Genomic DNA, 26,943 nt, shown 5'->3' with positions numbered 1-26,943 from the left:
TTATTTATAGAGCTTTGGGTGCTAACTATAGTACTAATTTTGTCAATAATACTATAATTAATGGGGCCAAAATCTTCTTGACAATATAATCTCTCCACTTAGACAAATTCTTGCTGAAAATACGAAAGCATCAACAATTACATTTAAATCGTAGCAGAGCTTCAAGCGTAGAATGCCAACACGTACAAAGTATCTAAAAATTAAATTAAACGACGTCGTTGCATGTCCATCTATTGCACCCGTACCAAGATATGCACATTTTGCCACAAGTGTGCACTTGGAACCGCTTCCACCATTTAAAGAACCATTTTGATTCGGCACGGGTTAAGAAATTATTTGACTTTTTAAAGAAAAAGTAAATAGAGAAAGTAAGTGGAATGTGAGACTTTTTTATTTCTACTAGTTTGTGTAGATAAATATATTTCATGTTTAAAGGTAGTGATATGCAAACTTATATATTGTACAGACTCAAAACTCCTCAACACAGCTTCAACACAGTTTCAATACAATATCAACACAGTGTAAAATTTCAAGATTTTAATGTCAACAAAGTATCCACACAATTTCAAGATTTTCTCCACTCTAACTATTTATTATTGTTTTTACAACTTTTAGTGTTAAATTTTTTAAATGTATGACACAAAGTTCTCAATTATCCTTGTTAAATGCATTGACCCAAATTTTACTATTTTAGTTACAATTATCCTTTTTTTAAACTTTACACTAAGCTAAGATTTGGGGAAACTAAAATAACAAGTAATTTTGGAAGGCCAGGTTCCAAGAAAGCCACATCAAGTAAGTGGAAATTTCCTTTGTGGCCCAATTAAGTGCTCCGAATCACAACTATGAATAAGTGTACGTTTGATTAGGTGAAATGGCCAATTATGAAGGTAAACTCCAGAAAGAATCACAACTTGATCCGAGTCCATATTCTCTCACATAAAAAATAAGGTTTTAGAGTAAATGTTAAAAAAGATTTAGGAGTTGAAGCAAGTATAATAAAAAAGTAATCTATATTGAGTACTTCTATAATTTATACGGGCCCATTAGCTAACCCACCAAACACCACGGCCCCTTCCACTCCAAGCAGCCAAGTCCAGCCCAAGACAGAGTCAGAACTCGAAGACCAGTCGACAGCTCGAGGATGTCCGCACGCCACCCGAATGTTCGAAAGGATACTCCCTCCGTCTCATTAGAAATGAAACATTTGTTTCTCAGCACAGGATTTTATGTAATGTTGTTTTGTGAGTTGACGAGGAACGAGTAAAGTAATAGAGATGAAAAAGTAGAGATGACATTGTTTCCATTTTAGGAAACGTTTCATTTGTTATAGGAAAGAAAAATGTTTCATTTTTAATGGGACGGAGGGAGTATTATAGAACTATCAAATTTTTTTGTGAGGTTTTCTCATGTACTCCCTCCGTCCCAAGGAAAATGCCCCATTTCTTGGCCGCACATGATTTTATGCAACTTTATTTTATGTGTAGATTGGAGAGAGTAAAGGAAAAGAGAGAGAATAAAGTAGATAGAAAGATATTTCTATTTTTAGTATTGGGTCATCTTGATTTAAACAAACCAAAAAGAAAAGTGAGTCATGGAGGTAGTAATTTTCTTGGATAGAATAGTATATTCTCGGGTTTTTCATCGACATTTTTTTTTCAAGAGAGTCGAATCGTATAAGGTTTAATATTCGTATAAATAGAAATGTTATTTAGTTTTTCTGCATTGAGAAGAAATATGAAATTATTAATTTTCTCAACCCTATATCGGCATTCACTAGTACTTTTCTTCTTTGTTTTGTCGTTGCCTAGTGACAGAACTAGATTTTTTTAAACAGTCGATGGTGATATTTCAAAATCTGCTGATTGAGTATTAAAAGTGTTCCTCATTTGAAGAAAAATCTGCAGATTTATTAACTTTTTAAGGTTTAATATTTTAGACTTTGCATGACCATATTTTACGTTGCATGTGATAGTTTGGTTTACCATAGCAGCAGTAGTTTAATTTTACGGATTTTCATTGATTGATTTTTTTTTTGTTAAGGAAATACTATGAAAGAATCAGTTAGTTCAATTCTAGTTGAAGTGTTTTTAATTTTAAGAAAAATCTGCTTATTTTTTTACTTTTTAATACTACCTCCGTCCACCAAAATTTGTCCCATTTTTCTATTTCCGTCCGTCCCCTAAAATTTGTCTCATTTCACTTTTACCATTTTTGGTAGTGGACCCCATCTTCCACTAACTCATTCCTACTCACATTATATTATAAAACTAATATATAAAAATAAGACTCACAATCCACAAACTTTTTCAACTCATTTTCTATTTCATTTCTTAAAATCCGTGCCGGATTAAATAGGGACAAATTTTGGTGGACGAAGATAGTAAGTATTAAACAGTATTTTATAAGGTAATAAAATAGATGATTCTCAATTCTCAATAATAATGATAGCCTTACATGGAAATAGTTTGGCCCTCGGTGGATGGATGGTCTCTGTTTACGTTTCTGTCAAGTTGGTTAATGGATTCAACAATGGTGATAATTTTCCAACACTATCTAGTGAATCCATGTTTCAGTAAATAAATATAAATAATGCTTTAAAATTATTATAAATATAATTATATAATTTTAACCGCAAACAACCTTTTGTTGAACTTTAGCTCACTATCTTCGATAGTTTGAGCATTTTGCTTCTTTATAAAAAAATGTCAATAAAATCACTACTTTGTGCGCTGATAAATACTCCCTGCGTTGCGTCCCAATAAATATGAAACATAGTTTTTGGCACGGGATTTTATGCAGTGTTGTTTTGTGAGTTAATGAAAAGAGAGTAAAATAAGAGAGGGAAAAGTAGAGAGACTGATGCTTCCATTTTAGGAAACGTTTCATTTTTAGTGGGACAACCCAAAAAGGAAAACGTTGCATTTCCAATGGGACAGAGAGTGTAGTATATAAATCCCTTATTTAGGCATATATGTTAAAATTCTAATATCTTGTCCTACATCGACTTGGTAATGATCTTAGTTCACCTATAATAGTATGGACAACCCTCCCCCTTATAAGGCCTTCTAAGGGGTGAGTGTCACATTTTTAATATGGTATCAGAGCAACTTTAATGAGAAAAAAAAATCAGATCGCTGAGATTCAAATCAACTGATTCAAAATTGAAATGAAAAACAAAGATTGATGAGAGGAAACTGAAAAACTGAGAGGAGATCAAACACTTTTTCCGCCGGCTGTGAGTCGATCGGAGAACTCTCCGGCAACAAATCACTACGTTGGTTCATTATGAACAAAGAGGAAATAGATCTTGAAGTAAGAGTGATATGCGGCAGAGTGACAAGGCCTTTTAAGGGGTGAGTGGCCATTTCTAATATGGTATTAGAGCGGGCCCAAGCCGATTTTGGATTGAAATGAAAAACAGAGATTGATGAGAGGAAACTGAAAAACTGAGAGGAGATCAAACACTTTTTCCGCTGGCGGTGAGTCGATCGGAGAACTCTCCGGCAACAAATCACTACGTTTGTTCATTATGAACAAAGAGGAAATAGATCGGGAGATAAGAGTGATATGCGGAAGAGTGATAAGGCCTTTTAAGGGGTGAGTGGCCCATTTCTAATATGGTATCAGAGCGGGACCAAGCCGATGATGGATTTATCTTAATTTCTTCTCTTGCCTACCCACGTGATGGAAGTCCGATATGTCATTCCGTCCCACACGTGAGGGGGCGTGTTAAAATTCTAATATCTTGTCCCACATCGGCTTGGTAACGATCCTAATTCACCTATAAAAGTATGGACAACCCTCCCCCTTATAAGACCTTTTAAAGGATGAGTGACTCATTTCTAATAATATATATAGCACTAATATTTTACTGACTTATTTTACTAACCAATATATAAACATAGATTCATATTCTATTAACCTCTTGGATTTATTTACTAGACTAAGCATTGACTTTCTTTAAAATCCAATGAATTTATATAGAGCAATAAGAACTCTTATTAAATATAAAAACTCTCATTAACTATAAACCACATCAAAATCATAAGGAATATTAAACTTGAAAATCCTATTTTAAAAAATGCGAATATTAAAGTTGAAAATCCTATCTAAGAAAAAGGCATTTCTAGTATTTGAAAACTTACTTTCTAATACTATATATTATATACAAGATATATTCATATTCTTTTTCTATATAATGTTCAAATATTCAACTGAATCTCAGCCCCACAATTTTGTCATCTAAGAGTTAGATTAATGTCACGCGTCATTTAATAATGTAGATTTTCATTCTAATAATGTAGCATTATAGTCTAATAATGTAGATTTTCATCCTAATAATGTACACCGACTAATAATTTAGACATTTAGTATAATAATGTAGTTTATCACAAACATCCAATCCAAAGATCTAAGGATTGTAATCTGTTTGAAGCTTAACGCCAAAAAGCTGCGAGGACCCTAATACACCCCTATTATATACAATAAAATATAATTTTTAACCAATTTATCGATTCAACTCTAAGTAACCCTTTTTTGAGAGGAAACGCTTGTAATACGTTCCCCATTCCGTTTCGACGTGACGGAATGCATCCCTTGCATTGCGAATGCCATAATTGTCTTCTAAGGTGGCGTTCGGTTTCTAAGGTGGCGTTCGGTTGTCATGACTAATTATCATGGGACTATCCATCTAGGATTAAGTTGTAGGATTATTTTAATTGGAGGGGGGAGGCTATGACTAATTAGCATGAGACTATCCATCTAGGATTAAGTTGAGGGGGTCAATCTTATGAACCAAACATGATACATATTTAATCATGAGATTTAGTCTTGCCAACCGAACACTCCATAAGTTGCACTCATTCAGTGGATTGTCTCTAATTAGTGTTGTGTCAAGTTGAAGTTGATGGATCCGATAATGGTGTTAATTTTTCCAACACTGTCTTAAACGAAAATAAGATTGGCCTATTGTGAAAGGGTATATATTCCATGTAGATACATAAACACAAAATAATGCATTAAATCTATTAATAATTTTAAACGCATATACTATTAAATAGTAAAAGATAAAAAAAAAATGTCAGAATATTACAAGTTTTACACCTATATCCAAATTAAGCATAACTTATTTGAAACGAGATTTTATGTAGTGTTATTTATAAGATATACAGAGAGAGAATAGTGTTGTTGTTTTTAGAAATTTGTCATTTAGAGTGTGACTCAAAAACTATATCCATTAATTAGAATAAGACTAAGCGGAGTGCGTATTTAAATAAACACATTGGTACTTGTAAGTATGAGCAATTTTCTTATCGATATACACATGAAAGAAGCTCCATCGAAAGATATTAGTATAACAAAAAATTTCAAAACTGTATTAAAATAAAATTACAAATATGTTGAGATTAATTTCCCGACAACAAAATTTTGGGTTCACCAAGATAAGACATGTCTTTCCAAAAAGATGATTAATTAGGTAGGCACACGTGCAATCCACAATTAGATATGTAATTAAAGATCATTAGTGTTTTTTACAAGGTAAGCCATAAGCATTTTCCTTTGTAATTTGGGAGTGGAACTTATTATAATCCCACTTACTTCACTTAAGTAGTGGCATATAAAATTAACCCACTTACTTCACTTAAGTAATACTATGCCACTTAAGTAGTGGCATATAAAATTAACTCAACATTACAAAGGAGACTACATGGAATATACCCTTTCTGCCTTTCACAATAGGCTAATCTTATTTTAGTTTATGATAGTGTTGGAAAAATTATCACCATTATCGGATCCATCAACTTCAATTTGACACAACACTAAATAGAGACTATCCACTGAACGAGTGCAAAAGATATGGCATTCGCAATGCAAGGGATGCATTTCGTCACGTCGGAACGGAATGGGGAAGGTATTGCAAGCGTTCCCTCCCAGAGAGGGTTACATAGAGTTGATCGATGATTTATTTTATTATAAAACTAATACTCCGTAAAAGTAAGCCAACATTTCAGTAACTTTTTTAATTTACTTTCTATTATAGTAGCATATTTTAAAATTCTTATTGAGTCAAAAATCACAAACTTTACATCCTCTCTGTTATTTCCCAACCCGATCCAAATAAGTTATTTTCAGCAAAATAGCACTACGTGGACAACCTTGTAACATTTATAATTTTAAGACCACCTTTTCTATTCATGGCAAGTAAGATAAAACAAACCACGTAGAAAACTACATTACTTTTGTTGTGCCAAGTATTGAAAAAAAACCAAGTACGTTAGTCGAAATAATACGGAGGAATAATTATATGCCAAATGTATAATGCAGAAGTGTCAGTATTTTAATGCAATGGATAAACACCGCATACAAATTCAATTAATATACACACAACATAATTAACTCAACATAGTTCAGAAAACAGAGAGAAACCAATAGTTTTAAATTAATAAAATCAAAAAAATGTTAAGGAAGGAGAAAAATTCCATCCCGATAACCACAGCGGTCACAGTAGCGCAATGAAATAACCGAGCAGTCCGGCTGACCACTCACCGTGCTAGGGCTGAAATCTCGGCAGCCCAGATAGAGGCGACTCTGCAGTAGGGCCTCGGCTAGCAACCATCCATGCTGGCTATGTTGTGAATGCCCTAAGAGGAATGCACTCTATCCTCTGTTCTACATGTACAAAAAACAGATTTTTCATTTTTTTTGTTCATGCTAAAGTTCTGAGCATATCATTCAAGACCAACAATATAATTAAAAGCCATATTTATATGAGACATTTACCATCTCTGATCAGCAAACCAAAGTACGAAAACATCTTGTAACAGAAAATTTTGAAGTTGTAACACACAATCAGATGATATATAATATTCCAACATGGACTAATCGAGATTGGCAGTCACATCCATATATGATATGTAGCATAGCATTTCTATTTCTCCTGATATATTAGTCACCCCTACAATATTTATACATACTATTTCAAGATCTCCTTTGTCTCTTGTTGGCTGCTTCCACTACAGCTCTGAACTTCTGTAATGCAGCTGCTGCTTGCACCATGTTGATCCTTTGCCCGGGCGAAAAGGCCAAACATTTCATTGCCAAATCAAAAATAGACGACACACATTGCTCGTTTGCAGGGAAATGCCGATCTGCTCTTGATAGCAAACCAGAAGCGACAATTTCACTTATCCCATTTTCTTCTAATGCTTTGCCTACCCACTCCTTTATGCCCATTTCCCCTCTAAACATATCATCTGTTGGCTTCTTACTCGTAAAAATCTCCAACAACAATATCCCAAAACTATATACATCCCCGTTTGTGGATACTATTCCTTCTGATCCATACTCTATTCACGAGAAAAAGAAAGTTATAGACATTGAAAATTTGAAATATAAGATTTTAAAGTTACAAAGATTACCTGGTGCTGCATAACCGATAGTTGCCATAGTAATAGTATGAATCACAGCTTCCCGATCCTCAAAAAGTTTCGAAATGCCAAAATCACCAACATGCGCAGTCATATCTTCATCAAGCAACACATTGTTCGGCTTTATATCACAATGCACAACCGTAAAAGTGTGATTGTGATGAAGATACTCCAAGGCCGACGCGACGTCTATGGCTATGTTCAACCTCTTCACCAAATCCAAAACATATACATCAGAATGCAGCCATTTCTCCAGACTCCCGTTAGGCATGTACGCCAGAATCAAGGCCTTGAACTGCTCATGGCTGCAACAACCAAGTATCTTGATCAAGTTCCTGTGTCGAATAGTGCCAAGTATACGACTCTCTGTGTCGAAGCTCTTGAGCGCTCCTTCCAATTCCAAGTTGAACACTTTCACTGCTACAGTTGTGTCATCCGCAAGAATTGCTTTGAATACTGAACCAAAGCTCCCTTTTCCGAGTAGGTTCATCTCACTAAAAGAACTTGTCGCCTGCATGAGTTCCCTCTCTGAGACGATCTTCCACGAAGCTCCCACTGATGAGACGTCAGGAGCTGGCACATTTTTCCGTCTGCGTCTCTTTATGAGGAAAATTATGATTAGTACCAAAATCAAAGCTCCAACGAAGGGAGGCACACCATACTTCATTATCAGAGCAATTGTTTCCGATCTTGACCTTCCACTCCCACATGGTGGCACTTGGAATTTCTTTGAACCACATAGATCAGGGTTTTGAGTAAAAGATTCAGCAGTGAAGTTAACGAAACAACCCCCTTCCGGAATCTTTCCCTGCAAATTGTTGTGCGAAACATTGAAAGATTCGAGAGCGAGCTTTGCAATAGGGTTGGGTATCAAACCAGTGAGATTATTACCAGAAAGATCAAGCTCCCTCAACCCTTTAACCTCTCCCAAAGACAAGGGAATGGAACCATTCAACATATTATTTGCCAAAAGCAGATACTCAAGAGATTGGCAACCAACAAGTGTGTTTGGAATGTTTCCTAAAAAGTTGTTAAAAGACAGGTCTAGGGTGTCAATAGCCTTCAAATTTGCTATTTGATCAGGAATTCGACCACTGAAATAGTTTGAGGACAAGTCTAGACTTATGAGCTTTTGAAGGTTAAAAAAATTGAATGGAAGTGTGGAATTGAGCTTGTTAGATGCAAAAGAGATTGTCTGAAGAGATTTAAGTCCACCCAAACATTCAGGTATTGAACCCGTGAACATATTACCACTCAAGTCTAAATCCACCAAAGCACTGTTTTGGCAAAGATGACGAGGGATATTTCCTTGTAGCTGGTTATCAAAAAGATAAAATATTCCAAGTGCATTCAGTTTTCCCATTGGTGCTGGGATGAATCCTGTGAGTTGATTCATGGATAAATCCAAAATCCGCAAACTCCTCAAATTTCCAATTTCAGGAGGAATTACACCTCTGATGCCGCAGTTAGATACTTCAAAGTTGACGAGAGAAGCAGATAAGTTCCCAATGGAAGCTGGAAGGATACCGTTCATCATCGAATTGTTGGTAATTTCCAAGTGCTGCAAACTTCGGCAGTTTGTTAATGAAGAGAGAAATTCCAATTCTTGATTCGGAGAGTCTACTCCAGTTAGATTATTTTCCCAAAGGCGAAGGGATTTCAGCTGTCTTAGATCACCAAAATTGGGAATGGGACCAGTGAACGAGTTTCTGTTCAATTCTACAACAGTAAGCTGAGAAGCATTGGTGATAGAGGCCGGAATTTCGCCAGTGAGTCTGTTATAGAATAAATAAAGTTGTTGGAGCTTCACAAGTGAGATCCCCATGTCTGAAGGAAGACTACCAGAAAACTGATTCTGTTGAAGAGAGAGTATCACCAAATTTGATAAGTTGAATATGGAAGAGGGGATGGGACCGGACAACAAATCATTGAAGGATGCTGTTAAGAACTCGATGTTTGCTAGATTACCAAGCTCTTCCGGCAACTCACCTACAGTTGGTAATTATTCAAATTTGATACATTAGTTTTCAAAGTCACCAACTCACCATTTTTGGAACATTGGTCTAATTTCAACTTTCAAGCCATGGTATTATTGAAGAGCAATAAAATGATGTAAATGATTCTAAAGTATTCTAAAAATGTGCAACAAAACATACTAAAAGTGAATACAGTAAATCCTCTTTATATGAAGCTAATATCTCTTAATAGTCTCTGCATCACTTAAAATGGTAACAGAGCAGGTTCAATTGATGAATTATTCTCAATCAATTGTAATTCTCACTAATAGTAAATCAATCGAAACCTTAATCGACAAAATCTATGGATTTATCTCACAGAGAGACCAAAAAAAAGCTCGAATTTACAACAAACATACCAATTGGAGGAGACAGTTGTCATCCAATCGGGGAAGATAGTGGAAGGAGACAGAGCTTGAAGTTTTTGAAACAACTCACAACGTTGTCAACCAATACCGCCCGAAATGGAGAAATCGCCGTCCAAAAAAGAAGGGCAGCGGCGAGTGTATTTGGAAGGGAAGAAGGTGGTTTCTTCCTTCCATTCAATTTTGCAAAAAGCCCCTCATATATTGGCATACTTATATCTAGTCCATTAACTTCTAGATATTTGTATCCAGGTTCCCTAGGTGTTGAAACTTTTCAATTTTGTCTTAAGATTCTAAAAATTACTCCCTCCGTCTCACAGAGATGTCACACTTGTGGAACGACACGAGATTTTATGAGGTTTTGTTTTGTGTGTTAAGTGAAAAGAGAAAATGTAATATTTATATTAATGTGAAAGAGAATACATCTTTAATGAGATAAACTAACAAGGAAAGTGAGACATCTTTTATTGGACGGAAGGAATACTTGAAAAGAAAAAAAAATTTAAACCTTCAAACTCCTCTCCTAATTCCTTCCGGCTAAAATACAACTTGCCCTTATCCTAAAACCCAAAGTTTATGATTGCTCTATTTTTGTCCGCATCCCTAAACATGGACGATTTAAATTTTCTCCATGCGTTGTTAAGTGTGCTTGTCAGGTATATAGATGATATGAACCAAAAATTTGTCTAAATTTCACTACCATGAGATATAATTTCTTTGAAAGAGAGTATTTTTACAACCAGCTGTATGGTTCGGTGGAGTGAGCATAGTAGTAATGAACCTCTACTATGAACCACACATCTCGATTCCAATGTCGAACCAGCCAGTAGCCAAGATGAATATTATTCGAGTTTTATTGACGAATGTTGCAAACATTGACTGACCCTACATCAATTCAATGACTCTAATGCTTGGGATAGATTTAAACAGAATAACTTAGACCATACATTTTCCTGAAGAATAATAAGGATCAAGGACCGATTAACTTGTCAAATTATATATGATCACTATAGGAGGCGGAGATTAAAAAATTGAAGATGGACTAATTTTAAGAAATTAAGATGAAAGATATGGGTGTACTAACACTCTCTATTCTACACACCACATAATATATTTAGTAACGTTTATTGTGATTATGAGATATACTAAACTAACAATGTAGCTTATGAACATACCCTCCAACTTATTCAAAGCAACATCCAGCTCTACTAGTGACGAGAGATTCCCGATTTGCCTTGGTATGTAACCTAGATAAATAAAAGATTAACAAAGTTACTTAGATCAATTTGAAAACTTGCTGAAAGTGTGAAATTATACCAAAGAATCCAAATATAGTGGATGTTGAGATTCATGATGAATGAGGAAACTACTGAAAGCATGTACAATTGGAAACAAATTTAAGCTTAAGATTTATCAGAATTTTGTGTAGGCTAATTGGAGTAATTGTGACATTCTTATAGGATTTAAATTTATTACATACAAATTCGAATTGGGTTGTGGAAAGTGATCAAATCATACCTGTCAATTTGTTTTGATAAAGGTACATATAACTCAAGAACTCAAGATGTCCAATCTCCATTGGTATACTACCTGTCCATTAACGTGTGCTACTAATTACTCCATATGCTAAGAAACAACCTGCAAAGTTTGAACAATTGCAACGCCAATAATATGTCACATCAATCCATAACTATATGGGAAATGATGTCACCCCCACTGGCGGATGCACCATGTAATAGACATAATAAGGAATAGTAGAATGAAAAAGAAAAAGGTCAAAATTTCTTACATAGATCTAGTTTAAAGTTAAGAGTAATATTATGCCAAAAATACTCCATTTCTTTTGGATGCAAAATTTAAAATATGATGTGTTAAAGTTTAAAATAAAAACAATAAATTATGAGAGATGCGAGAAAGCATGAGTGAGAATAAAGTGTTTCCATAGATAAAACTATAATTTGATATTGATCCATACTTAAAGTTAGGTTGAATTTGGAAATATTAATTTTAATTAAAATTATATGTGAATATTAATTAATGAAAAGTTAAATGTATTTTAAAAATTTGAAAAAACAATTATTAGATTTCATAAAGTAAATTAAAATAGTGGGACCTTTAAAGAGTCGAGTGAAAGAATATAAACTGTGCATATTGTTAAGGAATGAGATAAAAAAATGTTATGGAATGTGGAATAATGTAACGAAGGAAGGAATTTTAGTGTTGGGTTGTTGATAAAACAAAATATATAAAAAAGTGGGATAAAACATTTTTAACACAGAATTATGTACCTGTTAAGTTGTTGTCATTAAGATACAACGCTTGGAGGTTAAGTAAATTGGCCAAATTTGTGGGTATACTTCCAGAGAGACTATTGCCTTCAAGGTTTATGTACTCCAACGAGGAAATGTTGAAGATAGAAGATGGAATATTTCCTATAATAAGATGGGGAAATTAGGTTAAATTAAAATCTTCAAGTTAATGTGAAACCACCCTTGAATTAATAAAACACAGATTAGCCTAATTACCTTGGAGATCGTTATGATGTATATATAAAAGAGTAAGCATGCTCAAATTCCCAATTTCAGTAGGTATGTTGCCATTGAATTGGTTTCCTGACAAGCTCAACTCTTCCATCTCTTTGCACTTATATATACTCGTTGGAATTTTGCCATAGATTTGATTATCTTTGAGATATAACCCATTCAATTTCGGAGTATTGTTGCATATATCACTTGGGAGCTCGCCCGATAGCTTGTTAAATCTCAGATCTATTGCTTCCAATGTAGACATGTTTGTGAGGATACCTCTTGGTATTTCTCCACTGAAGTTGTTAGATGCCGCGTTTACATGCTTCAGACGGTGTAGTTTGGACAGCTCAGTTGGTAAGACACCTGTGAAGTTATTGTAGCTGATGTCCAAGGACTGGAGAAATGTTAGGTTCCCAATATGTGGGGAGAGGTTTCCGTGGAGGGCGAGGTTGGAGAGGTTGAGGGCTGTGACCCTCTGGTGTTTTAGGCCACACGAGACCCCGGCCCAATCACAGATGGAGGTGTTGGTGAGCCAGTTGTTGGTCAAGACTCCATTTGCGTCTATAGTGGAATTTTTGAAAGCAAGAAGAGCATCTTGATCAGTGGTTAAAGTTGTACATGAGGTGAAGGTGGAGAAGATGTTTAGTGTAATTAAAAGTTTGAGTGGGAAAGGGAGTAAGAAAGAGGTCCCCATAAAGTGGTAGGAAATTGCAATTTGGTTTTGTTAATGATGATGAGATTGTTGGTAAGTTGAAACAAAGTTTTGGAGATTTGGATGAGATTATATAGCATGTTAGTGGAAGCAATATGCCTATTTGAAGTAAGTATCTCTCATGAATTAAGTAAACGAAGAAAAGTCTTAAGTAAACGAAGAAAAGTCTCCCTTTTTCATGTAGTAATCATTTATCAACTTTAGGGAGATGCTCCCATTCAAGATTATGAAAGTGGATCTTTTGATTTCCAAATGAATAATCATATCAAACAAATTTTCCTTGTTCAACTTTCACAAATTCTAAATTATAATTTATTAATCATATTTAAAAATTAATTAAATAGATGCATCGGTTTGTACTATATATTAAATTTAATTTAATTTTTTTTTCACTCTCTGAAATTCTAAAACATACTCCTCCATCCCATAAAAATAAAGAAAATAAAAATGTCACTGGTTTAATGCAAAATTAGTACATTATAACAAATATATAAATAAAATGATTAGAGTATTATTAGTGGAGAATATGGACAATCTCATTCTAAGAAAAAAAATGTCAAAACTGAAAGTGACTAATTTTAGGACGGAGGGAGCATTGCATGTACTACTATATAAGAACAAAATTGCATGAAAATTACTCCCTTTGTCCACAATAGAACTCTTATATTTTGGCACCCGTTTAAAATTGTGAATTGAAAATGTTAGTAAAAAATTGAATGTTATTTTTATACAATAGTTTTATGGTGAAATATAATTAGATGTATCGTTATAATAAATGTAAAATTAGACTTTTATTAGTATTATACTATGAGAGTTTTATTGATGAATGGAGAGACTACTGCAAGTCTAGTTCTACGTAAAGAAATAAAATATTTTTATAAATAGAAAAACTAAAAATTTCAGAGCAAGCGAGCCCCACTGCAAATCCCAATCACCATCACGCGTGCATTATTTTCATAGCTGTCTATATATGTTTTCTAATGAAAACAAGTTTATAGAACAAAGTGTGGGGTTTCCACCATAAATTTCACAAAGTAATACTAATGCTTTTATAGGAATTTAACATAGTCTTCGTCAATTTCTTCCAATATGCCCGAAAATGGGAATTCGATGTATACTCAAAACCACTAATTAAGGCCATCCACAATAATTTAGTAATGCTACATCTGTTCACCGAAAAATAATCTTATTAGTACAAAATTGATAAATATAAGAGATAAGAAAAAAAATATTATTATAAAGAATAGAACTCACCTCATTACATAGATATAACTAAAACTAAATAGCAATTAATTTTGGTGGATATCTTAAAAGAAAAGAACAAGATTATGTTTCGCGGACGAGGTGGTATCAAACAATAAATATAACTAAATCATTTGTAAGATGTTAGATTTCTCAAATAGCGAAAGAATCAATATTTCAAAATTTTAAATGTAAATTAATATTGTCGATATGATTTTTTTCTTCAAAATCTGGTTTATTTACTCTAAAGAAATCATTTTAATCTAACAAAAATTAAACAAAACTCAGATGAAATGAATGAGTATTTGCTTCTGCTTAAGTTGGCCGTCTAGGCCCATATTTAAACGCATGAAAGAAAAATTACACCGTTTTGGCCCAACCAATTAAGGTGTAAACTTAAATTTTCAAACTAATATCAATGCGATTTTGATCCAAGAGATCAGTAGGGTATCCGTTGAATTTTCCAACTAAAAATCAGCAAGGTTTTGGCCCAATAGAAATAAGTAGAGTTAGGTTAAAGCTTACGCCTAGTGAGACCGCTGGCTATATTCGGGTTGTTTTGAAATGGGTCTATAATGCAAAATAACGTACTTATAATCTCGTGTTGGCACGTGACACATATAATGCGAACCAAAAATGCTATTATACAAATTAATTAGTGGACGTTGTAGATGAAGTTCTGCGGATATTATTAAAGACTGTCTATTGTGCATTATAGAGATTGACTGTTTTTTTTTTGTATTGTATATATGTACGAATTGTATTTAATGTTTATTATGCGAAATAAATTATTTGTTATACAAAATAGACAATCTATGTCTATAGGTTATTGTTAATTGAATCCTAATTTTATATCAAAACTAAGGCCAAATATGATTCCACAGATAAACAAATGGAGGATGAAGATCAAGGGTTTTTGGCCGCAATTAGTTAAATGTGAATAGGGCATTAAGGTTAAAATGGTCTCATTGATAATTGTATTATATACACACATAATTCGAAAATTTACACATTTTATTGGTATTATATACACTGTGCTCAGGGCATTATATACATACCCCTTGGTGCATTACACCACTATAACATACTGCATTAAGCCCAAACTGCTTGTAAATTTGAAAGCACCTTTAAACATTATTAAAATTGTCTTATATACACATTGAACTTAATTATGGCATCATATACATTTACTCAGGATATCAAAGTATGCAATGAAGAACAATATGCTATAGGTCATAATAGAAATATACAAATTATATTTTTGTGCAATTTTTTTTGTCGAAAAGTATGCTATTTAGACTTCATTAAAACCCTCATAAAATAACATTTCATTTGATGTTGTATGCCATGTAAAAAATAATTTAAATTGAAAGAAAAGATATAGTATAAAATTTAAGTTTTAAGGATTTATTGAGATTTTTAAGAATCGTCATTGATTTCCAAATTTACAGTTACTATAGTATATAAAATAAATCATAAAATCTGCCACATGACACATTCTGGCGGATTGATCATCCTAATCTAATGACTCTAGTTTATCCTTGATTTTAATATAAGAATTAGTTTTGATATGTTGCATTCCCTATATAAATATATATATACACGTGACATCCACCATCTGATCATCAAACCAAAGTACGAAAACATATTGTAGTAGTAAATTCTGGAGTTGTAAACACACAAACAGATGATAAATAATAGGCTAACATGGAGTAAACGAGAATGATGCTTACGTATGATATGTAGTATAAGTACTAGTATTATACATAATCAAGATCTGCTTTGCTTCTTCTTGGCTGCTTCTACTATAGCCCTGAACTTCTGTAATGCAGCTGCTGCTTGCATCATGTTGATCCTTTGCTCGGGTGAAAAGGCCAAACATTTCATCGCCAAATCAAATATAGAAGACACACATTGCTCGTTTGCAGGGAAATGCCGATCGGATCTTGATAGCAAACCAGGCGCCACAACTTCACTTATCCCATCTTCTTGTAATGCTTTGCCTACCCACTCCTTTATGCCCATTTCTCCTCTAAACATATCATTTGTTGGCTTCTTACTCGTAAAAATCTCCAACAGCAATATCCCAAAACTATATACATCCCCGTGTGTGGATACTTTTCCTTCTGATCCATACTCTATTTGTCATATTGCACATGTTTGTCAATAGCCACAAGAAGCAAAGAAACTTTAAACTTATAGACAGGGGTGCGTTATTATGTTAACTTTACTTAAATTGCAAACTTGTTTGCTCATCACCGCAGTGTATTAAAAATGTCGATGCTATCACATTAAAATGTCAACACTGAATATCAAGTCAATACAGTGTATTAAAATATCAACTAAGTTTATGTTGATATTTCAATGTCATCGTGTTGACATTTTTAATACACTGAATTGATAATTAAGTTACCAGAGTTAGTAAAAGTTCACACCTCATTATAGACATTCGAATATAAGATGTTTTAGAGTAATTTAGATTACCTGGTGCTGCATAACCGATAGTTGCCATAGTTATAGTGTGAATCACAGCTTCCCGATCCTCAAAAAGTTTCGAAATGCCAAAATCCCCAACATGCGCAGTCATATCTTCACCAAGCAATACATTGTTCGGCTTTATATCACAATGCACAACTGTAAAAGTGTGATTGTGATGAAGATACTCCAAGGCCAACGCGACATCTATGGCTATGTTCAACCTCTTCACCAAATCCAAAACATACACATCAGAATGCAGCCATTTCTCCAGACTCCCATTAGGCGTGTACGCAAGAATCAAGGCCTTGAACTGCTCGTTGCTACAACAACCAAGTATCTTGATCAAGTTCCTGTGGCGAATACTGCCAAGTATCCGACTCTCTGTGTCGAAGCTCTTGAGCGCTCCTTCCAGTTCCAAGTTGAACACTTTCACTGCTACAGTCGTGTCATCCGCAAGCACTGCTTTGAATACTGAACCAAAGCTACCTTTTCCGAGTAGGTTCATCTCACTAAACGAACTCGTCCCCTGCGTGAGTTCTCTCTCTGAGACGATCTTCCACGAAGCTCCCACTGACGAGACGTCACCTTTTGAAGGGATTTAATATCTCCCAAACATTCAGGTATTGAACCTATAAGCATATTACTATCCAAATATAACTCTAATAAAGCAATGTTTTGGCAAAGACTATGAGTGATATATCCTTGTAGCTGGTTATCATAAAGATGCAACTTTCCAAGCTGATTTAGTTTTCCCACTGTTGGGATGAATCCTGTGAGTTGATTCTTGGATAAATCCAAAACCTCCAAACTTGTTAAATTTCCAATTTCAAGAGGAATAATACCTCTGATGCTGCAGTTAGACGCTGAAAAGGCGTCAAGAGAAGCAGATAAGTTCCCAATCGAAGCGGGAAGGATACCATTCATCATCGGATTGTTGGTAATTTCCAAGTGCAGCAAATTCTGGCAGTTTGTTAACGAAGAGAGAAATTCCAATTCTTGATTCGGAGAGTCTGCTCCAGTCAGATTATTTTCCCAAAGGCGAAGGGTTTCCAGCTTTCTGAGACTACCAAAGTGGGGAATGGGACCAGAGAATGAGTTTCTGTTCAATTCTATAACAGTAAGCTGAGAAGCATTGGTGATAGAGGCCGGAATTTCGCCTGTGAGTCTGTTAAAGAATAAATAAAGTTCTTCGAGATTGGCAAGTGAGATCCCCATGTCTGAAGGAAGACTACCAGAAAACTGGTTTTGTTGAAGAGAGAGTATCACCAAATTTGATAAGTTGAAGATGGAAGAGGGGATGGGATCAGACAACAAATCGTTGAAGGATGTTGTTAAGAACTCGATGTTTGCTAGATTACCAAGCTCTTCAGGCAACTCACCTACAGTATGTAATTATTCAAATATGATTAATTAGTCTTCAAAGTCACCATTTTTGGAACATTGGTCAAAGTCACCACTTTAGGTGACATATTTTTTTTCCTTGTTGAGATGTTTCACTCTAAATAACTTATTTCTAGAATTGAAACATCACTCTCTCTACTTTTTTCATATGTTTTACTCCCTCCATCCCAGATAATTTGAGACACTTTGACTTGGCACGGGTTGTAAGAAATCTAATGGAAAGTGAGTTGAAAAAGTTGGTGGGATATGGGTCCTACTTTTAAAGTATTAGTTTTATAATAAAATGTGATTAGGAATGAGTTAGTGGAATAATGGGTCCACTACCAAAAATGGTAAAAGTGAAATGAGAGAAATTATGTGGGACGGCCCGAAATGGAATACTGGGTCAAATTATCTGGGACGGAGGGAGTACTTTATTCTGTCCACATAATTCACAAAACAACGCTACATAAAATCTCGCATCAAAAAAGAAATATTCTACTTAGAGCGGGAAGAAGGAGTATTTACAAATAACAATTTATTATGAAATATTTGATGTAATAAACTAGCAATGTACTTAAATTTATAAACATACCGGTCAGCTTATTCAAAGCAAGATCAAGATCTACTAGTGAAGATATGTTCCCGATTCGGCGTGGTATTCGACCTAAATAATAAAATTGACAATGTTATTTATAAAATTTTATAAAAACGCTAATACTATATGAAACAAGTGAAATTAAATATGGATTTTTGGATTCAATATAATCAAGAAAAATGTTAAGAGATATGTAGTCGAATATATACAACCACTTTTAGTAGTTGCCATGACAAAATATTCTTTCATATGTTAGCACTTGGCACTGCTAAAAGGCATGATAGATTATGCTTTCATGGAATGGTTAAATGATTTAGAATTTTGTTATGAATATTAGAGTAATCGTGGTAGACATATTTGCAATCAAAATAGACAAACTCGAATTGGATTTTGGAAGGTATTAAGAAGATCAACACCGATTTTGCTAGAAAGTTTTAGAAGCTAATTAATTTGTAGAATTCTGGAGTTGTGGAGAATGAATCAACTTGGCAACTTGCACTATTAGCCTATAAATATGGAGTTAGACATTGATATGCAAGTGTGGTCACTAGCATAGAGTGGGAAATATGAAGCTAGGGTGTCTTCGTCATGTTGTAGTATGGTCCTGTATTAATGTTATACATCATTGAGTCTTGTGTAACTTGTATTCGTATTATGTGGTTGACTTTAATATGTTATGTAGTGTATAAGGTATGCTCTCGCCCAAAAAATCGTCACTACGACATACTATATAAAGTTATTATTTCAAAATGAAAGAAACGATCAACTAATATCCGTTAACTTGTTTCCATAGAGTAGTCAAGAATGGAAGATGGAAACTCATATTGTTATAAACAAATTAGCCCGTTTGACAGTTATAAGGTTAAATATATAGATATGCCAATGGTCCTAATAAATGTTTAAACAAAATATATAGAGATATAGTACAACGGATATATATTTCCAAGTTATAAGGTTATACAGATATGCTGATGGTCCTAATGAATGTTTAAACAAAATGTAGAGATACTCAGATATAGTAAGTATTATGGATATATATTTCCAAGTTGTTGCTCGCACCTGTTAAATTGTTTGAGTAAAGATACAACTCTTGGAGGTTGAGTAAATTGTCTAAATTCGTGGGTATACTTTCAGAAAAATTATTGTCATTGAGGTATACGAATTGCAACAATGAAATGTTGAAGATAGAAGCCGGAATATTTCCTGTTAGAACATGAAAAATTATATTAGTTAAAATAGTTAATTTAATGTGAAAGTTCCCTTAAGTTAATTATGCATAGATAAATATAATTACCTTGGAGATTGTTGCCATATATAGATAAAAGAGTAAGCATGCTCAAATTGCCAATTTCAGTAGGTATGTTGCCATTGAATTGGTTTTTTGACAAGCTCAACTCCTCCATCTCTTTGCACTTATATATACTCGTTGGAATTTTTCCATATATTTGATTCCGTTTGAGAAATAATCTCTTAAGTTTCGGAGTATTGTTGCATATATCACTTGGGAGCTTGCCCGATAGCTTGTTAAATCTCAGATCTATTGTTTCCAGTACAGACATGTTTACAAGGATACCTCTTGGTATTTCTCCACGGAAGTTGTTATATGCCACGTTTACTTGCTTCAAACGGCGTAGTTTTGCTAGCTCAGTAGGTAAGACGCCTGTGAAGTTGTTGGAGCTGATGTCCAAAGACTGAAGAAACGTTAGGTTTCCCAGATGTGGAGTGAGGCTTCCATAGAGGGCGAAGTTGGAGAGGTTGAGGTCTGTGACCCTGTGGTGTTTGAGGCCACACGAGACCCCCGCCCAATCACATATGGAAATATTGGTGAGCCAGTTGTTGCGCAACACACCATTTGTGTCTACAGTGGCATTTTTGAAAGCAAGAAGAGCATCTTGATCAGTGATTAAAGTCGAAGATGAGGTGAGGGTGAAGAAGAAGAAGTTTAATGTAATCAAAATAGGAAACAGGAAAGAGGTCCCCATGAAAGTGGTATTAAATTGCAATTTAGGTTTGTTAATGAGGATGAGGATGGTAAATGAAACAAATTTTTGAGGGTTTTATAAATAGAAGCTAAATGAAGTGGGGATATTTTGCCTTGTCAAATATGAAGTAGACACAGAAAAGTTTTCAACTTTCAAGTTGCAATCATCTATCAAGTTGAGTGAAGTGTTGCAGTCAATAATAATAAGATTTGCTTGTTCAACTTTTACTAACTCTTAAATTTAGTCCCATGGCTACACCATCACGCGTGACTTACTTTTGGCTACACCATCCCTATCCTATTGAGTCCCATGCTACACCATCACGCGTGACTTAGTTTGGGGTGTCAGTTTGTTGTAACAGAATAGAGCAATTGTGTAATCGAGACAAACATAAACGTAAAGAAACACAGATTTACGTGGTTCACCAATGTTGTGCTGGCTACATCCATAGGCAGAAAACGGAGAACAGATTGCATTCAGATTACAAACTTATGTGATCTTCTATATAAATAGGCACACAGACAACAGAATAACATTCATATTACAAAGTTATGTGTTATTCTATATAAATAGGCACACAGACGACGGAATAGGCACACAACGAGACCCTCGTTTAGCTAGCGGCAACCAGTATAGATTTAAGGCATACTAACACAGTTTAAGTCAATATCATCTTTTAATTTTAACCTCATATATCCAATATCTTGGATTCACTAAACCTAATAATACCGGTTAGGTGGTTACAACTACAGTCAGTGTGTGTGTTTCAGTGAACAATAAACTAGTTTTTTATGCAAACTAGTATTAATCCACGCGCTATGCGCGACTTAGAATATTTTTGTACTATCATTTTGATATTATGAATAAATAAAATAAGTGACAATATCATTACATATTATATAAGACTAAAAAATTTAAGAATATATACCAAGGTAGAGTATATAAATCTAATAAAATATTTTATATACAAATGAAATATTAGGAGACAATAATATCATTGTAAAATGATAAAATGATGAACTATAAAACAAATAAAAAGCACACATGTATAAATATGAATAAAATCTAATAGTAAATAAAACAATAATTCGTAAGTCATGAAAAAAGTACTTATATTTGCAAACAATCTTAAAAGTACAATAATTCATAATTCATGTAATTATGGTAACACTAATTTAATTCCATAATTTTAGGGATAGATGCATAATTATAGGGATAGATTGTAACTAATTTAGATCTATATAACAAATGTAAATGTAATTCAAAATTTAGTGTTACATATAGATATTGTACTAAACAATTATACTCCATATGGAAAATATTCCTACCGTTTTCAATAGTAGTACGATTTTGCATAAAAAAGTTTCATTTCCTAAACCCTCCCTCTTCTGTTTATGCAGTCCTTCCTCTTCTCGTTATCTTCTTATATGGCTGCCAGAAAAATATTCACCACCAAATCCTCTTGAAGTGCTTGTGTCGTTCTTCTGTATCGGTTTCTCTTTCTTCCTTTCCTCTTGCCTTCCCTTCTTTTTCTATATTGTTTCCTGAGATAAATTATAAACACTTTCTATATATTTTCAAAATAAAACAAAATATTGACATTTCGAATACAATTTTAGAAAAAAATGTGTTCGTAAACAGTGTAACTCCAGATATGGAGTTTCATTGTTCAAAAATCCATCGTCTTGTGCCGACGTTTTTCATTGTTGAACTTGAGTAAAAAAATTATTTTGTGAATGAGGTATTCATAGAGATTTGCTTTGTTTCAATTGACTCTTCTTATTCATGTATTAATTAGCATTTGTTGTAGAATATAGAGAAATTTAATGTGTTCATTTGGATTGACTGTAAAACCAAAACCGTTTAATTTCTATCGTTAATTCTTTTTATTTTATTTTATCATAATATTCATAAATGATTTTTTTTTATTTTTTCTAAAATTATCCTTTTATATGTATAAATAGATATATTATAATGTATTAATGGCATGTATGTAATTTCGGATATTCTCATGATACTAAATTCCCTTCATATTCACAGTCATTGGGAATAATAATTATAATTAATTGCAAGAATAATGACCCAAAATTTATTCGTGCATAACTGCACGTAAATTTAACACCAAAATTTATTCATGATTGTTGGTTACACCAAAATTTGTATATAATTAAAATTCATATCCAAAACTTATAAATATTTCAAAAGAAGGTCAAAACTCATTTTATATATGTATAGATTCATAAATTAATATATACTCTTGCAGGGAATAAAGAGAGAGAGATGAGGCTTATGACAGTACACTAAGGCTTCGTTACCGGGACCTAGTTCAAAACCAAAAATGGGAGTTTGAAAACTTGTTTTTTAGTTTTGTTGGCCAAGTCTCATTTTCAATTTTACATAAATTAAAATAAGTTCCAGATTTTATTAATTCAATTAACTTAAATTTATTATAAAACTATTACAGTAATATAATTTATTCGTTCCTAGATCTATTTTTTTTTATTTCATCCATTACACAAAATTCATTACATCTTCTTTTGAGGAGTGATCAACTACGCAAATAGCCTTGAACTTTGCGTTTTGCACGCAAATAGTTCCTAGAATTTAAAAATATTTTGAGCACTTTGTGGACTAAGGTATAATCACATTCGTGGTATTCTGCCACTATTCATCATAATTTTGCACCAAAAATGCCCCCAAGACATGGATGACATTTTTAGACATTCATGGTATTTTTTTTAATATGAGGGACTGAAATGATTTTTTTCACCACTTTTTATAATCAGTTTATGTCAGATCAACTTTCTTTCTCTTTCTTTAAAACTTTTAAAAGGTTAAAAAAGAATAAAATAAAATATAGTACTACAAAATTTTTAAATATAATATAAAAATTAAAATTGGAATGCACACAAGGTACATTTGAATTAGGGGTGGTTATTCGGTTGGTTAACCGACCCCAAAATTTCACTAAAAAACTAACCGGAATCGACCCGATCTCAAGTTCGGTTACTTAATTAATCGACTCGGTTAGAACCGGTCGATTATCGGTTATAACCGAACTAACCGAATTGAAATAAAAAATTTTTATGATTTTTAACTTTTCATCTACTTCTATTATTATTATTATTATTATTATTATATTTCTATTTACAAGTAATACATAAATTGTTTAGGCACTTTAAAAGACTTTACTTTAAATGATCTAAAATATAAAAAAAAAATTCCAATAATAAGAGAAGGGTTAAAATAGTAGTAATCCTTAACCACTTTATTGAATTTGAGAGATCTTATTTATAAAATACTAATACTATTTAGAAACTTTATAAGCTTTGAGATATTATAAATATAACTGATAGTAATACAAATTAAAATAGACTTTTTTGACATTAAAATATGAGACTTTGATAAAATTTGAAAGTAAATTACAATTTCTTCTATTATTAATTAAAATATAATTGAAATTAAAATTGTTTATTGTTTTAACTTTTAACTTTTCGTCTACTTTATTGTTATTATTATTATTATTATTATTATTATTATTATTATTTACAAGTAATACATAAATTGTTTAGGCACTTTAAAAGACTTAAAATTTACATGATCTATAATTTAAAAAAATTTCTCTAATAATAAGTGAAGGGTGATTCTTTTCTTAAAATAGTAATGCTTAAGCACTTTATTGACTTTGAGATATAAATTTATAAGTATAATACTATAATTGATAGTGACACAAATTAAAATGGACTTTTTGACATTGCAATACGAGACTTTGACAAAATTTAGATATAAATTACAATTTCTTCCATTGTGATAAAGTTTGAAAGTAAATTATAATTTCTTCTAGTATTAAATAAACATATAATTAAAATTAAAATTGAACTATAACTGACCGGTTTCGGTTCGGTTCTCGGTTAACCGAGCGCGTAGTAGAGATTGTCGTAGTAAACCCCGTCCGCAGTGATGCCGCTGTTCGGCTGCAGAAAGGCGTAGTTGAAAGAGATCTGCGCCTTGTTGTTCAAGTAGGCCAAGAAGGGGTATATGCTGGCGAAGATAGGCGCGCCCGTGTCGGAGAGGAACGCGACGATCGGGTCGAGAAACGGCCTCACCTCAGGTCGAAAATCGCCCTTGCTTGGCGGGAAATTTGTGGCGGGGTCCACGACCTCGGTCTCGATGGCTGTGGTGACTTTGATCGCGCCGAGGCCGGCGGCATCGAGGGCGGCGCGGATGTTGCGCATGGCGTTGAGGAGGAAGGGGACGTATTGGGAGGTTTCGGGCCGGATCGGGCTGACCTCGTTGCCGACGACGACTGCGCGGAAGCGGACGTTGCCGTAGTTGCGGATGTTGTCTTGGACCCAGCGGTCCGCGTTGGGACGGCTGTTGGCGATGTCTTGGAGCTGCGGGTTGTGGATTCCTACGGTGAGCTCAATGTCCGAGCCGCGGAGGGCTTCGAGGGCGGGTTGGTATGTGTCGTAGATTCGCATTCTTTTGATATTGTATTGCTTGAAAAGCTCCACGACTCGGGACGGAGGGGGAAGTCCGGCGCCGTTCCGTCCGTAGCATACTCCGATTTGGGCGGCTGCATATATTATCGAAAATAGTAAAAGGTTTTTAATAATGTTTTGGGGACATAGATCCCTTGCTGGGCTTTCTCTACAGTAGGGTTTATGTACTTTTATCATCCCAATATTTTATTCATTAAAATATTTTAATGAATAAAATATTGAGGCTGAAGCTATAAGTGCACAACACCCCTACTGTGGAGGGAAGGGAGCACAGCAGGAGATCCTAAGCATAGCTGGGAAAATAAATTTGATGTGGAAAAATTATTGGTAACAACATTTTGAGAATTTGAAAATAAAAATAGAAAAATTACAGAATTAAAAAAATAAATACTAGTATATGTAAAAATATTTGTGAATGAACATTTGACAAACTTAGTCATAAGGTGGTCCACCTCTGACTCAGTTTGGTAAGACAACTTTTTTTTTCAACAATAAGGTCACCGCAACTACGCTACCATAATGTGGGAAAATACAACACCGTACATAAAAGTAAACTATAATTTGAATTCAATACTCCCTCCGTCCCACAATAATTATAACTCTTATTATGGGCACAAGTTTTAAAAAATATAAAGAAAAGTTAATTAGAAAAGTTAGTGGAATATGAGAGTCATTTGTTTATATAGGAATGTGGGACCTACTTACCATTTATGGTAAAAAATAAAATGTGACAATTATTGTGAGACGAACCGAAATTGAAAAGAGTGACAATTATTGTGGGAGAGAGAGTATCTTTTATTACCATAGCCCTATAGTGCTATTATTTAGTTGTAACACTTTGAGTTTCATGTTAAAAGTTGTGTACCAACTATAAAATCAACAAAAGCTCTTAATTTTAAGGAATGCATCGCACTATACATAGTCATGAACTTATGATGGATAGAAAAGATATTAATACTAGTATTACTTTTTAATGTGATAGGTTAGGCCAATGCATACAATTGATTTAGAAGTTAAAATAAGATTGAGCAATGGTAGATATTTTTTTATGTCTCAACTATGAGTGAAAGTGAGCATTTGAACATTAATTAAAGATAAATTTAACTGATATTGAAAAGAGAACAAAAAAAGACTAACCAGTTAAATCCAGAGATGTGAACGAGAAAATAAGTATGACCATTGCAGGTAGGAAGAAGTGATTCATTGTGATTGCCATTGCACAGAAAGGAAAGAGCAATTGAACAAGTGTTGGTGAATCTTGTCATCGGTTACCTTCCTTTATATAGACTTTCCATCACTCAAGAGTCAAGACTAGTATATGCTGGCATATTTGTAATTATGCCCATTCAATTATTATATTTTTCTTGCCTAACTAATAGATTAGAGAACTAGCTAATAATTGAGTTATGTAAACATATAAGCAAACTATCATATTGAAAAAGATAAACTCTACATAGTATTACTAAAACTCCTTATCATGACGTAACATATTTATATAAGGGGTGTTCGATTCGTAAGATTATGTTTTATGATTAAATTTGTAGTGTATTTGGTTCATAAAATTTAATTCTACAATTCAATCCTAGATGTATAATCATGAGATAATTAGTCAGAGCTAACCCACTATGACTGAAATAATCTCACCACTCAATCTTAAATTATTTTTTGATATTATTTTATTTAGGAAACTGAACACTCACTTAAATAAGTA

The 26,943-nt window shown here is 33.6% G+C and overlaps 4 protein-coding genes across 6 annotated transcripts; all 4 read right to left on the bottom strand.

The window, feature by feature from the left end:
- Window positions 1-6,355: 6,355 nt before the first annotated feature.
- Window positions 6,356-13,099, bottom strand: LOC125205944 (putative receptor-like protein kinase At3g47110). 3 transcript variants are annotated; one of them, XM_048105167.1, is made up of 7 exons: window positions 12,336-13,099; window positions 12,099-12,242; window positions 11,329-11,400; window positions 10,986-11,057; window positions 7,422-9,419; window positions 6,978-7,349; window positions 6,356-6,672 (listed from the first exon to the last, which is right to left on the bottom strand). In XM_048105167.1, exons 1-6 carry the CDS (start codon window positions 13,030-13,032, stop codon window positions 6,982-6,984), a joined length of 3,351 nt encoding a protein of 1,116 aa, XP_047961124.1. In that variant the 5' UTR covers window positions 13,033-13,099; the 3' UTR covers window positions 6,356-6,672; window positions 6,978-6,981. The 3 variants fall into 3 exon arrangements, with proteins under 3 accessions (XP_047961124.1, XP_047961125.1, XP_047961123.1); XM_048105168.1 differs by lacking the exon at window positions 6,978-7,349; XM_048105166.1 differs by lacking the exon at window positions 6,356-6,672 and having other exon boundaries at window positions 6,790-7,349; window positions 12,336-13,098.
- Window positions 13,100-16,031: 2,932 nt separating this feature from the next.
- On the bottom strand, window positions 16,032-17,275 carry LOC125206660 (probable LRR receptor-like serine/threonine-protein kinase At3g47570). The gene is made up of 2 exons (XM_048105899.1): window positions 16,777-17,275; window positions 16,032-16,430 (listed from the first exon to the last, which is right to left on the bottom strand). The coding sequence occupies exons 1-2, from the start codon at window positions 17,273-17,275 to the stop codon at window positions 16,063-16,065; spliced, it is 867 nt and encodes a 288-aa protein (XP_047961856.1). The 3' UTR covers window positions 16,032-16,062.
- LOC125206659 (LRR receptor-like serine/threonine-protein kinase FLS2) lies at window positions 17,272-20,730 on the bottom strand. Its single transcript, XM_048105898.1, has 3 exons — window positions 20,043-20,730; window positions 19,808-19,951; window positions 17,272-18,149 (listed from the first exon to the last, which is right to left on the bottom strand). The coding sequence occupies exons 1-3, from the start codon at window positions 20,728-20,730 to the stop codon at window positions 17,272-17,274; spliced, it is 1,710 nt and encodes a 569-aa protein (XP_047961855.1).
- Window positions 20,731-22,241: 1,511 nt separating this feature from the next.
- Window positions 22,242-26,468, bottom strand: LOC125205947 (glucan endo-1,3-beta-glucosidase, acidic-like). Its single transcript, XM_048105170.1, has 3 exons — window positions 26,370-26,468; window positions 24,621-25,306; window positions 22,242-22,262 (listed from the first exon to the last, which is right to left on the bottom strand). The coding sequence occupies exons 1-2, from the start codon at window positions 26,446-26,448 to the stop codon at window positions 24,642-24,644; spliced, it is 744 nt and encodes a 247-aa protein (XP_047961127.1). The 5' UTR covers window positions 26,449-26,468; the 3' UTR covers window positions 22,242-22,262; window positions 24,621-24,641.
- Between the last annotated feature and the right edge of the window lie 475 nt (window positions 26,469-26,943).

This window comes from Salvia hispanica, chromosome 2, assembly GCF_023119035.1.
Source record: "Salvia hispanica cultivar TCC Black 2014 chromosome 2, UniMelb_Shisp_WGS_1.0, whole genome shotgun sequence".
NCBI lineage: Eukaryota > Viridiplantae > Streptophyta > Magnoliopsida > Lamiales > Lamiaceae > Salvia > Salvia hispanica.
The sequence above is the reverse complement of the archived record's forward strand: the minus strand, read 5'-3'. Positions and strand labels throughout refer to the sequence as shown.

Bases quoted from the DNA above. Each gene is read 5' to 3' on its own strand.
- LOC125206660 (XM_048105899.1), bottom strand. From the start codon at position 17,275: ATGAACCTACTCGGAAAAGGTAGCTTTGGTTCAGTATTCAAAGCAGTG. The intron at 16,431-16,776 runs GTAATCTAAATT...TATGACAAATAG, and splicing joins TATCGGTTATGCAGCACCAG to AGTATGGATCAGAAGGAAAA.
- LOC125205947 (XM_048105170.1), bottom strand. From the start codon at position 26,448: ATGGCAATCACAATGAATCACTTCTTCCTACCTGCAATGGTCATACTT. The intron at 25,307-26,369 runs GTTAGTCTTTTT...TAATATATGCAG, and splicing joins CACATCTCTGGATTTAACTG to CCGCCCAAATCGGAGTATGC.
- LOC125205944 (XM_048105167.1), bottom strand. From the start codon at position 13,032: ATGGGGACCTCTTTCTTACTCCCTTTCCCACTCAAACTTTTAATTACA. The intron at 11,401-12,098 runs GTACATAATTCT...GTTAATGGACAG, and splicing joins TAATGACAACAACTTAACAG to GTAGTATACCAATGGAGATT. The intron at 7,350-7,421 runs GTAATCTTTGTA...TCTCGTGAATAG, and splicing joins TATCGGTTATGCAGCACCAG to AGTATGGATCAGAAGGAATA.
- LOC125206659 (XM_048105898.1), bottom strand. From the start codon at position 20,730: ATGGGGACCTCTTTCCTGTTTCCTATTTTGATTACATTAAACTTCTTC. The intron at 19,952-20,042 runs GTAATTATATTT...ATGTTCTAACAG, and splicing joins ATATGGCAACAATCTCCAAG to GAAATATTCCGGCTTCTATC. The intron at 18,150-19,807 runs GTGCGAGCAACA...TACATACTGTAG, and splicing joins TTACTCAAACAATTTAACAG to GTGAGTTGCCTGAAGAGCTT.